The sequence below is a fragment of the Dermacentor andersoni genome, chromosome 4 (assembly GCF_023375885.2).
Source record: "Dermacentor andersoni chromosome 4, qqDerAnde1_hic_scaffold, whole genome shotgun sequence".
Classification (NCBI taxonomy): Eukaryota; Metazoa; Arthropoda; class Arachnida; order Ixodida; family Ixodidae; genus Dermacentor; species Dermacentor andersoni.
The window spans coordinates 198,358,591-198,370,711 of NC_092817.1; the positions used below are offsets into that span (position 1 = coordinate 198,358,591).

A 12,121-nucleotide genomic window follows, 5' to 3' on the forward strand; every position below is an offset into this window, starting at 1 on the left:
GTAGGCTGCGCCAGTTGAACGTAACAGTAAATAAAACCAACCACACGTGAGTGTAAAAAAAAGAAAAAAAATTAAGTCACAGAAGCACGCAATAAAAAAAAAAAAGCAAAAAGAAGGGTGCCATCAGCACTCGGTGTTCCCAGGTGGTCTCCCTCCCAAGTACTGACCGAGCCCAATGCTGCTTAGCTTCGGGGATCGGACGAGAACCGGCGTATTCAGCATGGTATGGCCGATGGCAGGGATGCTATGTTTACGACTGCACCTGTATCGTGCTATGTGCATTCGCAACGTATTGCTACAGCACGCACGCGGCACTGTCTTTCCGTTGACAGTACAGGCACACGTCGTGTACGTGGATTGCTCCGTTTGTTGTGGTTAGTCACTGCCGAGTCGAGCTCGCAATAAAACAAGAGGACGAGCGCAACGATGTGCGTCCGCTGCAGCCCACGTTTGGCGCTAGTAATGAGCCAAGTTATTGATTGTCACTGAGCTGGATACGGGTGTAATAGGTAAACGGTTAGCAGTTTGTGCGACTAAATTTTGCACCATTACTTATACCGGTTACCACCGTCACTGCGCGTACAATCGCCTAGCGGCTTGCATATTGTTTTTGCACTTCGACGTTGGCTCTACCAGTAGGCTGCGCCAGTTGAACGTAACAGTAAATAAAACCAACCACACGTGAGTGTAAAAAAAAGAAAAAAAAAATAAGCCACAGAAGCACGCAATAAAAAAAAAAAGCAAAAAGAAGGGTACGTGCCATCAGCACTCGGTGTTCCCAGGTGGTCTCCCTCCCAAGTACTGACCGAGCCCAATGCTGCTTAGCTTCGGGGATCGGACGAGAACCGGCGTATTCAGCATGGTATGGCCGATGGCAGGGATGCTATGTTTACGACTGCACCTGTATCGTGCTATGTGCATTCGCAACGTATTGCTACAGCACGCACGCGGCACTGTCTTTCCGTTGACAGTACAGGCACACGTCGTGTACGTGGATTGCTCCGTTTGTTGTGGTTAGTCGCTGCCGAGTCGAGCTCGCAATAAAACAAGAGGACGAGCGCAACGATGTGCGTCCGCTGCAGCCCACGTTTGGCGCTAGTAATGAGCCAAGTTATTGATTGTCACTGAGCTGGATACGGGTGTAATAGGTAAACGGTTAGCAGTTTGTGCGACTAAATTTTGCACCATTACTTATACCGGTTACCACCGTCACTGCGCGTACAATCGCCTAGCGGCTTGCATATTGTTTTTGCACTTCGACGTTGGCTCTACCAGTAGGCTGCGCCAGTTGAACGTAACAGTAAATAAAACCAACCACACGTGAGTGTAAAAAAAAGAAAAAAAATTAAGTCACAGAAGCACGCAATAAAAAAAAAAAGCAAAAAGAAGGGTGCCATCAGCACTCGGTGTTCCCAGGTGGTCTCCCTCCCAAGTACTGACCGAGCCCAATGCTGCTTAGCTTCGGGGATCGGACGAGAACCGGCGTATTCAGCATGGTATGGCCGATGGCAGGGATGCTATGTTTACGACTGCACCTGTATCGTGCTATGTGCATTCGCAACGTATTGCTACAGCACGCACGCGGCACTGTCTTTCCGTTGACAGTACAGGCACACGTCGTGTACGTGGATTGCTCCGTTTGTTGTGGTTAGTCGCTGCCGAGTCGAGCTCGCAATAAAACAAGAGGACGAGCGCAACGATGTGCGTCCGCTGCAGCCCACGTTTGGCGCTAGTAATGAGCCAAGTTATTGATTGTCACTGAGCTGGATACGGGTGTAATAGGTAAACGGTTAGCAGTTTGTGCGACTAAATTTTGCACCATTACTTATACCGGTTACCACCGTCACTGCGCGTACAATCGCCTAGCGGCTTGCATATTGTTTTTGCACTTCGACGTTGGCTCTACCAGTAGGCTGCGCCAGTTGAACGTAACAGTAAATAAAACCAACCACACGTGAGTGTAAAAAAAAGAAAAAAAATTAAGTCACAGAAGCACGCAATAAAAAAAAAAAGCAAAAAGAAGGGTGCCATCAGCACTCGGTGTTCCCAGGTGGTCTCCCTCCCAAGTACTGACCGAGCCCAATGCTGCTTAGCTTCGGGGATCGGACGAGAACCGGCGTATTCAGCATGGTATGGCCGATGGCAGGGATGCTATGTTTACGACTGCACCTGTATCGTGCTATGTGCATTCGCAACGTATTGCTACAGCACGCACGCGGCACTGTCTTTCCGTTGACAGTACAGGCACACGTCGTGTACGTGGATTGCTCCGTTTGTTGTGGTTAGTCGCTGCCGAGTCGAGCTCGCAATAAAACAAGAGGACGAGCGCAACGATGTGCGTCCGCTGCAGCCCACGTTTGGCGCTAGTAATGAGCCAAGTTATTGATTGTCACTGAGCTGGATACGGGTGTAATAGGTAAACGGTTAGCAGTTTGTGCGACTAAATTTTGCACCATTACTTATACCGGTTACCACCGTCACTGCGCGTACAATCGCCTAGCGGCTTGCATATTGTTTTTGCACTTCGACGTTGGCTCTACCAGTAGGCTGCGCCAGTTGAACGTAACAGTAAATAAAACCAACCACACGTGAGTGTAAAAAAAAGAAAAAAAATTAAGTCACAGAAGCACGCAATAAAAAAAAAAAGCAAAAAGAAGGGTGCCATCAGCACTCGGTGTTCCCAGGTGGTCTCCCTCCCAAGTACTGACCGAGCCCAATGCTGCTTAGCTTCGGGGATCGGACGAGAACCGGCGTATTCAGCATGGTATGGCCGATGGCAGGGATGCTATGTTTACGACTGCACCTGTATCGTGCTATGTGCATTCGCAACGTATTGCTACAGCACGCACGCGGCACTGTCTTTCCGTTGACAGTACAGGCACACGTCGTGTACGTGGATTGCTCCGTTTGTTGTGGTTAGTCGCTGCCGAGTCGAGCTCGCAATAAAACAAGAGGACGAGCGCAACGATGTGCGTCCGCTGCAGCCCACGTTTGGCGCTAGTAATGAGCCAAGTTATTGATTGTCACTGAGCTGGATACGGGTGTAATAGGTAAACGGTTAGCAGTTTGTGCGACTAAATTTTGCACCATTACTTATACCGGTTACCACCGTCACTGCGCGTACAATCGCCTAGCGGCTTGCATATTGTTTTTGCACTTCGACGTTGGCTCTACCAGTAGGCTGCGCCAGTTGAACGTAACAGTAAATAAAACCAACCACACGTGAGTGTAAAAAAAAGAAAAAAAATTAAGTCACAGAAGCACGCAATAAAAAAAAAGCAAAAAGAAGGGTGCCATCAGCACTCGGTGTTCCCAGGTGGTCTCCCTCCCAAGTACTGACCGAGCCCAATGCTGCTTAGCTTCGGGGATCGGACGAGAACCGGCGTATTCAGCATGGTATGGCCGATGGCAGGGATGCTATGTTTACGACTGCACCTGTATCGTGCTATGTGCATTCGCAACGTATTGCTACAGCACGCACGCGGCACTGTCTTTCCGTTGACAGTACAGGCACACGTCGTGTACGTGGATTGCTCCGTTTGTTGTGGTTAGTCGCTGCCGAGTCGAGCTCGCAATAAAACAAGAGGACGAGCGCAACGATGTGCGTCCGCTGCAGCCCACGTTTGGCGCTAGTAATGAGCCAAGTTATTGATTGTCACTGAGCTGGATACGGGTGTAATAGGTAAACGGTTAGCAGTTTGTGCGACTAAATTTTGCACCATTACTTATACCGGTTACCACCGTCACTGCGCGTACAATCGCCTAGCGGCTTGCATATTGTTTTTGCACTTCGACGTTGGCTCTACCAGTAGGCTGCGCCAGTTGAACGTAACAGTAAATAAAACCAACCACACGTGAGTGTAAAAAAAAGAAAAAAAATTAAGTCACAGAAGCACGCAATAAAAAAAAAAAAGCAAAAAGAAGGGTGCCATCAGCACTCGGTGTTCCCAGGTGGTCTCCCTCCCAAGTACTGACCGAGCCCAATGCTGCTTAGCTTCGGGGATCGGACGAGAACCGGCGTATTCAGCATGGTATGGCCGATGGCAGGGATGCTATGTTTACGACTGCACCTGTATCGTGCTATGTGCATTCGCAACGTATTGCTACAGCACGCACGCGGCACTGTCTTTCCGTTGACAGTACAGGCACACGTCGTGTACGTGGATTGCTCCGTTTGTTGTGGTTAGTCGCTGCCGAGTCGAGCTCGCAATAAAACAAGAGGACGAGCGCAACGATGTGCGTCCGCTGCAGCCCACGTTTGGCGCTAGTAATGAGCCAAGTTATTGATTGTCACTGAGCTGGATACGGGTGTAATAGATAAACGGTTAGGAGTTTGTGCGACTAAATTTTGCACCATTACTTATACCGGTTACCACCGTCACTGCACGTACAATCGCCTAGCGGCTTGCATATTGTTTTTGCACTTCGACGTTGGCTCTACCAGTAGGCTGCGCCAGTTGAACGTAACAGTAAATAAAACCAACCACACGTGAGTGTAAAAAAAAGAAAAAAAATTAAGTCACAGAAGCACGCAATAAAAAAAAAAAGCAAAAAGAAGGGTGCCATCAGCACTCGGTGTTCCCAGGTGGTCTCCCTCCCAAGTACTGACCGAGCCCAATGCTGCTTAGCTTCGGGGATCGGACGAGAACCGGCGTATTCAGCATGGTATGGCCGATGGCAGGGATGCTATGTTTACGACTGCACCTGTATCGTGCTATGTGCATTCGCAACGTATTGCTACAGCACGCACGCGGCACTGTCTTTCCGTTGACAGTACAGGCACACGTCGTGTACGTGGATTGCTCCGTTTGTTGTGGTTAGTCGCTGCCGAGTCGAGCTCGCAATAAAACAAGAGGACGAGCGCAACGATGTGCGTCCGCTGCAGCCCACGTTTGGCGCTAGTAATGAGCCAAGTTATTGATTGTCACTGAGCTGGATACGGGTGTAATAGGTAAACGGTTAGCAGTTTGTGCGACTAAATTTTGCACCATTACTTATACCGGTTACCACCGTCACTGCGCGTACAATCGCCTAGCGGCTTGCATATTGTTTTTGCACGTCGACGTTGGCTCTACCAGTAGGCTGCGCCAGTTGAACGTAACAGTAAATAAAACCAACCACACGTGAGTGTAAAAAAAAGAAAAAAAATTAAGTCACAGAAGCACGCAATAAAAAAAAAAAGCAAAAAGAAGGGTGCCATCAGCACTCGGTGTTCCCAGGTGGTCTCCCTCCCAAGTACTGACCGAGCCCAATGCTGCTTAGCTTCGGGGATCGGACGAGAACCGGCGTATTCAGCATGGTATGGCCGATGGCAGGGATGCTATGTTTACGACTGCACCTGTATCGTGCTATGTGCATTCGCAACGTATTGCTACAGCACGCACGCGGCACTGTCTTTCCGTTGACAGTACAGGCACACGTCGTGTACGTGGATTGCTCCGTTTGTTGTGGTTAGTCGCTGCCGAGTCGAGCTCGCAATAAAACAAGAGGACGAGCGCAACGATGTGCGTCCGCTGCAGCCCACGTTTGGCGCTAGTAATGAGCCAAGTTATTGATTGTCACTGAGCTGGATACGGGTGTAATAGGTAAACGGTTAGCAGTTTGTGCGACTAAATTTTGCACCATTACTTATACCGGTTACCACCGTCACTGCGCGTACAATCGCCTAGCGGCTTGCATATTGTTTTTGCACTTCGACGTTGGCTCTACCAGTAGGCTGCGCCAGTTGAACGTAACAGTAAATAAAACCAACCACACGTGAGTGTAAAAAAAAGAAAAAAAATTAAGTCACAGAAGCACGCAATAAAAAAAAAAAAGCAAAAAGAAGGGTGCCATCAGCACTCGGTGTTCCCAGGTGGTCTCCCTCCCAAGTACTGACCGAGCCCAATGCTGCTTAGCTTCGGGGATCGGACGAGAACCGGCGTATTCAGCATGGTATGGCCGATTTTTTTTTTTTCTTTATTTCCAGACAATCAACAAATACATCAATACATACTGCTCCCACCATCTGACAATATTCACTTTCCCACCGCTGCGCTTGAAGCTTGCGGTTGAGATTACAAAACTTTCATTTTGGCAAGGGCATCCATCAATGACAACAGATCATCGTCATACGCTAACTTCTGAAAAACTTCCCGCAGTTTACTGACATTCTCAGCAAAATACGAGTTTACTGTTCTCACATTTATATCACAATTCCTTACAGCCATGCGGTTTCTCCAGATACTATGAAGGCCGAGAAGAAAGAACATGTCATAAGGTGTACTGTCTTGCACTGTGGACAGGTAACGGATACCATGCGCTGTTAACGGCAATTCTTTTTTAATAGTTCTTTGCATAATATCCCAAAAGAAGACCGCACTCCAACAGTCCAGAAAAACGTGTTCTATAGTTTCTGGTTTCTTGCAAATCAAACAGTTAGTCCCCCATGGTAAATAGTCCCCTCTTTCTTCTAGCCATGTTTTTACAGGCAAGGTATTAGTATGTAGTTTAAAAAAGAATGTTTTCACTCCCCCTGGTACAATCATTCGTTTCACACGTTTTAGGACATCTTTCCCTTGGCCTTCGCGGTACATTAATCGGTATAATGGTTCTGGGAACATAATATCTATTAAATCCGAGCTTATCCGCTTACGACTGACTGCAGCCAAATATTCTATGGAAAAGTGGTGGTTTAAAAATCTAAATGCTACGACCACCTCACGTAAAAATTTACTCGTTGCGTAACACCCACCCTCCCTCATCGAGACAACAAAGTTAGGTAAGACATTGCTCAATCGGACTTGAATAACTGTTCGTAAGAAAGGATTTGTCGTGTCTCGTAAGAACAAAAATCTAGAAATCAGTTGCTTTAAGTATAAATTTGGTAATGACAAGCCCCCCTGACCCAACTTGCGAAACAAGTTGTTCCTGCTTGTTCTTTCATATTCAGACTGCCACACAAAAACAGCAAATACTCTATGGAATTTCTTGAGGTTGAATCGGGAACAACTCAGGACTTGCATGAGATACCACAGCTTGCTCACCAAGAAGATTCTGCAGATAGCCGCACGTGCAAATATAGAGAGGTCACGTCCGGCCCACTTATCAGTTTGAGCTTTTAATTCCTGGACTTTGCCATTCCATAAGTCTTTAGTGTCTCGATGTGTGCCTAATGGTACACCAAGGTAAATCCCAGGCGTGAGCTTCCACTGCATACCTTCAAAAACACGCGGCGTTGTTTGCCACCGGCCGTGCCACAAGCCGACACACTTATTCAGGTTTATATTGCTGTCCGTCATGTCACAAAACTCACGCATAATTGTCATGGTAGCTCGAACGCTCTCCTTATCGTCACAGAAAACAACAACATCATCAGCGTAAGCTAATAAACGTACCTCACATCCTTCCAAGCTGAATCCTCGCACGTCCGGACTATCAATAATTCTTTTACAGAGAGCCTCTAGATATATTGCGAACAAAAGAGGTGACAGGGGGCACCCCTGACGTACAGAGGAACGCACTTCAATCCTTTCAGTTAGCTTATGGTTGACAATGAGGTTAGTTGTACAATTACTGTATGCCATTTTAACTCCCTCTGTTATCCGTGATCCAACACCGACATAGCCAAGAATTGTAAACAGGAGATTGTGACATACTCTGTCAAACGCCTTTTCTAGATCAATTTGTAACATAGCGACTTTCCTAAAATCTGCATCACAAGTTTCAAGAATGCTGCGAGCCACATGGATATTAGTAAATATAGACCTCCCTCTTATACCGCAGGTCTGATGCGGTCCTACTATAGCACCAATAACCCCTTGTAGTCTCCGCGCAAATATCTTCATTAAAACTTTATAATCTACGTTTGTCAGCGTAATTGGCCTGTAGCCTGTTACTTTGTTAAGTTTATTTGCGTCATCGCTTTTTGGTATCAAGACTGTATACGCCCTTTTAAAGGACGGTGGCAAACGACCTTTTTGATACGCCTCCATAAAAACACGCTCTAATAAGATGGCTATCTTCGAGCAAAAGGCTTTGTAAAATACTGCTGTTAGGCCATCAGGTCCTGGCGATTTTCCAGGGTTAAGGTCTTCAATGGCCGTTTCGATCTCCTTTGCTGTGATATCTTCTGATAATCTATCTGTTTCTTCGGCGTCTAACCTAGGTAGAGTGGTTAGAAAATGGCTTTCATACCCAGCCTTGCTCGGTATTCTACGCTTGAAGAGCTCCCTGTAATATTCCGTAAACGCATAATTGATTTCTTCGGCATCTCTAGATATTTTCCCTTTGTATTCAATCTCAACTATTTCGTTTCTCTTCGCATACTTTTTCTCAGTTCCCAATGCACGCTTTGTTGGCATTTCATCAGCCAAGATCTTTCCCATTCGTGCGCGAATAAGTGCGCCACGGTATTTTTCCGTGTCGATAGCCTCAATTTTACTCTTTGTTTCCCTTATTTCTTCCATAAAGGTGCCTGGCGCTGCAGTTTCGGCATCCACAAATTCCTGAAGCATTTTTTTAAGGTTATTTTCGTCTTGGCGCTCCTTAAAACGCATTTCTACTGCTCGCTCTATGGCATTCATTTTTACGACTTCTTTAAATCGCTCCCATCGCTCACCCCATCCTTTTTCACAGTCATTATTTGCTTTGGCAATTTCTGTGCGTACACTTTCTAGAAATTGGTCGTCCTTTAAAAGTTTCGCGTTTAATTTCCATGTTTGCCATTTCATTCCAGGCTTTGCGGTGATCTTTTTCCCTATCGTGAAGGCTACTAAACAATGGTCGCTAAATGTTATGTTCAGCACCTTGTAGTCATCGCACATTGTGGCGATTTCTTGCGAAAGATAAGCTCTGTCTAACCTTGCATGGCTATTGCCTTGAAAATGAGTATAATGTCGATTATTGCCTCCTTTCGCGTAATGTGCAATGTCTTCCAACAGAGCTCTTCCAATGGCCCCCCTCAGAAAGACAACGCTCTTATCAGCCCAGTATCCATCACTCGAACGATCGTCCGAGCTCAAAACGCAATTGAAATCTCCTAACACTATCAAACATCTGTCTGTATTCAGATAGTGCGATATTTCTTGAAAGAAACTTAGCCGGTCATTCACTTTCGTTGGTGCATACACACATAATATTCGGTATTTTATGTTGCAATATACAAAATTGCACAGCACGAATCGACCACCCTGACAACTTATAACTGTTTCCTCAACTATACCCAAACCTTTCTTAATAAACATACAGCAACCGGCCGTTGTGCCCACAGCATGACTAACGCATACAGTATAGCGGTCACTAAACTGTGCAACCATACTATCAGTCTGACTCTCACTCTCTATTTTAGTCTCTTGAATCGCCAATATATCTAATTCTTCTTCCAACATTACGCGTCGGAGCTGACGCTGCCGCCGTCTCGCCCTAAAACCTCTAACGTTGAGGGTTCCCACGCGCAATGGAGCTAATGACATAGCCATTTCAAAGAGCAAGAGCAAAACAACAGTAAGGCCCCCAGCAAATAGCAACCCTCACAAACTGAGCGTCCCTGTCGGCACGACAGCTTCAACGGGCACCCGCGACACCAGTCGCGTTGGTCACTGCGTCGCCTGCCCTTCTCGGGTGAGCGACGCTGACCGTTGAGGTGGGGCGGACTTCCCTTTCTTGGCCCGGGTCGACCGGACCACCATCCACTGCGGCTCCAGGCGCTGAACACTGTCAGCCGGCGTCTCCTCTTCTGGAGCATCGCTTCGGTGCCTCTTGGAAGGCACGGCTGGCTCCTCAGTGACCATCTCATCCGGCGTCTCATATGGCGTCTCTGGCTCCGCGTCCATCTCCACGTTAAACGCGTCACACCCGTGATCCGTTTCTGCGGGCGCAGGCGGTGTCTTCTCTTCTTCATTCCTTCTTCTTTCTGTTTGCTTTCTTCCTGCTGTGGCGTCCTGTGTCGACGCGGATGGCGTTGCCACCTTTTTTGTGACACTTGCCACCTGTTGAACCGGCGTTTCCGAGGACGCTGTCGGTTTCTCCGTTACCTCCTCTTCCATCAATTCGAGACCTTCGTCGTCGGGTTGCGTGCTGCCAGTAACTCTTGCATACGTACGTACGCAATCCTGTGCTTCATGGCCGAATTCCCGGCACTCAGAACACCTTGGCACTCTGCAGTCCCTTCTAATGTGTCCTTTGCGTCGACACCGTAGGCAAATCGGAGCTCTCCCGGGAACGACAACCAGCACAGAGCCACCAAATATCTTGAACAAATGGGGCAGAGCGTCCGGTGTTAAGTTCTCTCGGAGCGTCATCCGCACAATACGCGTGGTAGACTCAGCTTGTTCGAAGCCCCTCACCTTCCAATCTTCTTGTCCTACTTCTTTCACTTCGCCATAGTGGTCGAAAGCCTTCTTCAATGCTTCCCCGGTAACGTGGAATGGAACCCAGTGCACTTTGAGTGTGATGTCTTGTTGCACTGGGTCAATGACGGCGCAAAAGCGCCCTTTTACCTCCAGGCCTCCCGCTCTAACCAGCACTTCCTTCACCTCTGGAGTTCGTAGCTTGATGAGCCACACATGCGTCATTTGGAAGGGCCCAATACCGGTCACGTCTTTCAGTACACCGAGTTCTTGCAGCGGGTCACGGAAGTCTTCGAGGCGGTATGGTCTCCCGGCAACGTCACAATGTAAGAACAGACACTCCTTCATAGTTTCGCCTGATGGCAAAGTCGGTAGTACATACCGATAGCCCGGTGGGGCGACAGAAGACCTGTTACCACGGCCAGACGCGGCCGCTGAAACCGCTCTTGCAGAGCTCGACATCTTGCGTCCGAACGCGTCCGTGTCCAGAGGCAGAGTCCAGCATGGTATGGCCGATGGCAGGGATGCTATGTTTACGACTGCACCTATATCGTGCTATGTGCATTCGCAACGTATTGCTACAGCACGCACGCGGCACTGTCTTTCCGTTGACAGTACAGGCACACGTCGTGTACGTGGATTGCTCCGTTTGTTGTGGTTAGTCGCTGCCGAGTCGAGCTCGCAATAAAACAAGAGGACGAGCGCAACGATGTGCGTCCGCTGCAGCCCACGTTTGGCGCTAGTAATGAGCCAAGTTATTGATTGTCACTGAGCTGGATACGGGTGTAATAGGTAAACGGTTAGCAGTTTGTGCGACTAAATTTTGCACCATTACTTATACCGGTTACCACCGTCACTGCGCGTACAATCGCCTAGCGGCTTGCATATTGTTTTTGCACTTCGACGTTGGCTCTACCAGTAGGCTGCGCCAGTTGAACGTAACAGTAAATAAAACCAACCACACGTGAGTGTAAAAAAAAGAAAAAAAAATAAGTCACAGAAGCACGCAATAAAAAAAAAAGCAAAAAGAAGGGTGCCATCAGCACTCGGTGTTCCCAGGTGGTCTCCCTCCCAAGTACTGACCGAGCCCAATGCTGCTTAGCTTCGGGGATCGGACGAGAACCGGCGTATTCAGCATGGTATGGCCGATGGCAGGGATGCTATGTTTACGACTGCACCTGTATCGTGCTATGTGCATTCGCAACGTATTGCTACAGCACGCACGCGGCACTGTCTTTCCGTTGACAGTACAGGCACACGTCGTGTACGTGGATTGCTCCGTTTGTTGTGGTTAGTCGCTGCCGAGTCGAGCTCGCAATAAAACAAGAGGACGAGCGCAACGATGTGCGTCCGCTGCAGCCCACGTTTGGCGCTAGTAATGAGCCAAGTTATTGATTGTCACTGAGCTGGATACGGGTGTAATAGGTAAACGGTTAGCAGTTTGTGCGACTAAATTTTGCACCATTACTTTTACCGGTTACCACCGTCACTGCGCGTACAATCGCCTAGCGGCTTGCATATTGTTTTTGCACTTCGACGTTGGCTCTACCAGTAGGCTGCGCCAGTTGAACGTAACAGTAAATAAAACCAACCACACGTGAGTGTAAAAAAAAGAAAAAAAATTAAGTCACAGAAGCACGCAATAAAAAAAAAAGCAAAAAGAAGGGTGCCATCAGCACTCGGTGTTCCCAGGTGGTCTCCCTCCCAAGTACTGACCGAGCCCAATGCTGCTTAGCTTCGGGGATCGGACGAGAACCGGCGTATTCAGCATGGTATGGCCGATGGCAGGGATG

General features: G+C 48.0%; 1 protein-coding gene, 11 non-coding genes and 1 pseudogene across 12 annotated transcripts; all 13 read right to left on the reverse strand.

Moving 5' to 3' along the window:
• Positions 1–118: 118 nt before the first annotated feature.
• On the reverse strand, positions 119–237 carry LOC126534120 (5S ribosomal RNA). Its single transcript, XR_007600241.1, has one exon. It is a non-coding gene; the product is annotated as a 5S ribosomal RNA (ribosomal RNA).
• Positions 238–757: 520 nt separating this feature from the next.
• Positions 758–876, reverse strand: LOC126534116 (5S ribosomal RNA). The gene has a single exon (XR_007600239.1). It is a non-coding gene; the product is annotated as a 5S ribosomal RNA (ribosomal RNA).
• Positions 877–1,391: 515 nt separating this feature from the next.
• Positions 1,392–1,510, reverse strand: LOC126534110 (5S ribosomal RNA). Its single transcript, XR_007600238.1, has one exon. It is a non-coding gene; the product is annotated as a 5S ribosomal RNA (ribosomal RNA).
• Positions 1,511–2,025: 515 nt separating this feature from the next.
• On the reverse strand, positions 2,026–2,144 carry LOC126534095 (5S ribosomal RNA). The gene has a single exon (XR_007600230.1). It is a non-coding gene; the product is annotated as a 5S ribosomal RNA (ribosomal RNA).
• Positions 2,145–2,659: 515 nt separating this feature from the next.
• Positions 2,660–2,778, reverse strand: LOC126534087 (5S ribosomal RNA). Its single transcript, XR_007600229.1, has one exon. It is a non-coding gene; the product is annotated as a 5S ribosomal RNA (ribosomal RNA).
• Positions 2,779–3,291: 513 nt separating this feature from the next.
• LOC126534080 (5S ribosomal RNA) lies at positions 3,292–3,410 on the reverse strand. The gene has a single exon (XR_007600226.1). It is a non-coding gene; the product is annotated as a 5S ribosomal RNA (ribosomal RNA).
• Positions 3,411–3,926: 516 nt separating this feature from the next.
• LOC126534071 (5S ribosomal RNA) lies at positions 3,927–4,045 on the reverse strand. The gene has a single exon (XR_007600221.1). It is a non-coding gene; the product is annotated as a 5S ribosomal RNA (ribosomal RNA).
• Positions 4,046–4,560: 515 nt separating this feature from the next.
• On the reverse strand, positions 4,561–4,679 carry LOC126534062 (5S ribosomal RNA). The gene has a single exon (XR_007600211.1). It is a non-coding gene; the product is annotated as a 5S ribosomal RNA (ribosomal RNA).
• A 515-nt stretch (positions 4,680–5,194) lies between these two features.
• Positions 5,195–5,313, reverse strand: LOC126534057 (5S ribosomal RNA). The gene has a single exon (XR_007600206.1). It is a non-coding gene; the product is annotated as a 5S ribosomal RNA (ribosomal RNA).
• Positions 5,314–5,829: 516 nt separating this feature from the next.
• Positions 5,830–5,948, reverse strand: LOC126533975 (5S ribosomal RNA; annotated as a pseudogene).
• Positions 5,949–9,575: 3,627 nt separating this feature from the next.
• LOC140217278 (uncharacterized) lies at positions 9,576–10,820 on the reverse strand. Its single transcript, XM_072287691.1, has one exon. The coding sequence runs from the start codon at positions 10,788–10,790 to the stop codon at positions 9,576–9,578; it is 1,215 nt and encodes a 404-aa protein (XP_072143792.1). The 5' UTR covers positions 10,791–10,820.
• A 542-nt stretch (positions 10,821–11,362) lies between these two features.
• On the reverse strand, positions 11,363–11,481 carry LOC126534054 (5S ribosomal RNA). Its single transcript, XR_007600199.1, has one exon. It is a non-coding gene; the product is annotated as a 5S ribosomal RNA (ribosomal RNA).
• Positions 11,482–11,995: 514 nt separating this feature from the next.
• Positions 11,996–12,114, reverse strand: LOC126534051 (5S ribosomal RNA). Its single transcript, XR_007600196.1, has one exon. It is a non-coding gene; the product is annotated as a 5S ribosomal RNA (ribosomal RNA).
• Between the last annotated feature and the right edge of the window lie 7 nt (positions 12,115–12,121).

Excerpts from the sequence above, each read along its gene's own strand:
- LOC140217278 (XM_072287691.1), bottom strand. The coding sequence starts at position 10,790 with ATGTCGAGCTCTGCAAGAGCGGTTTCAGCGGCCGCGTCTGGCCGTGGT.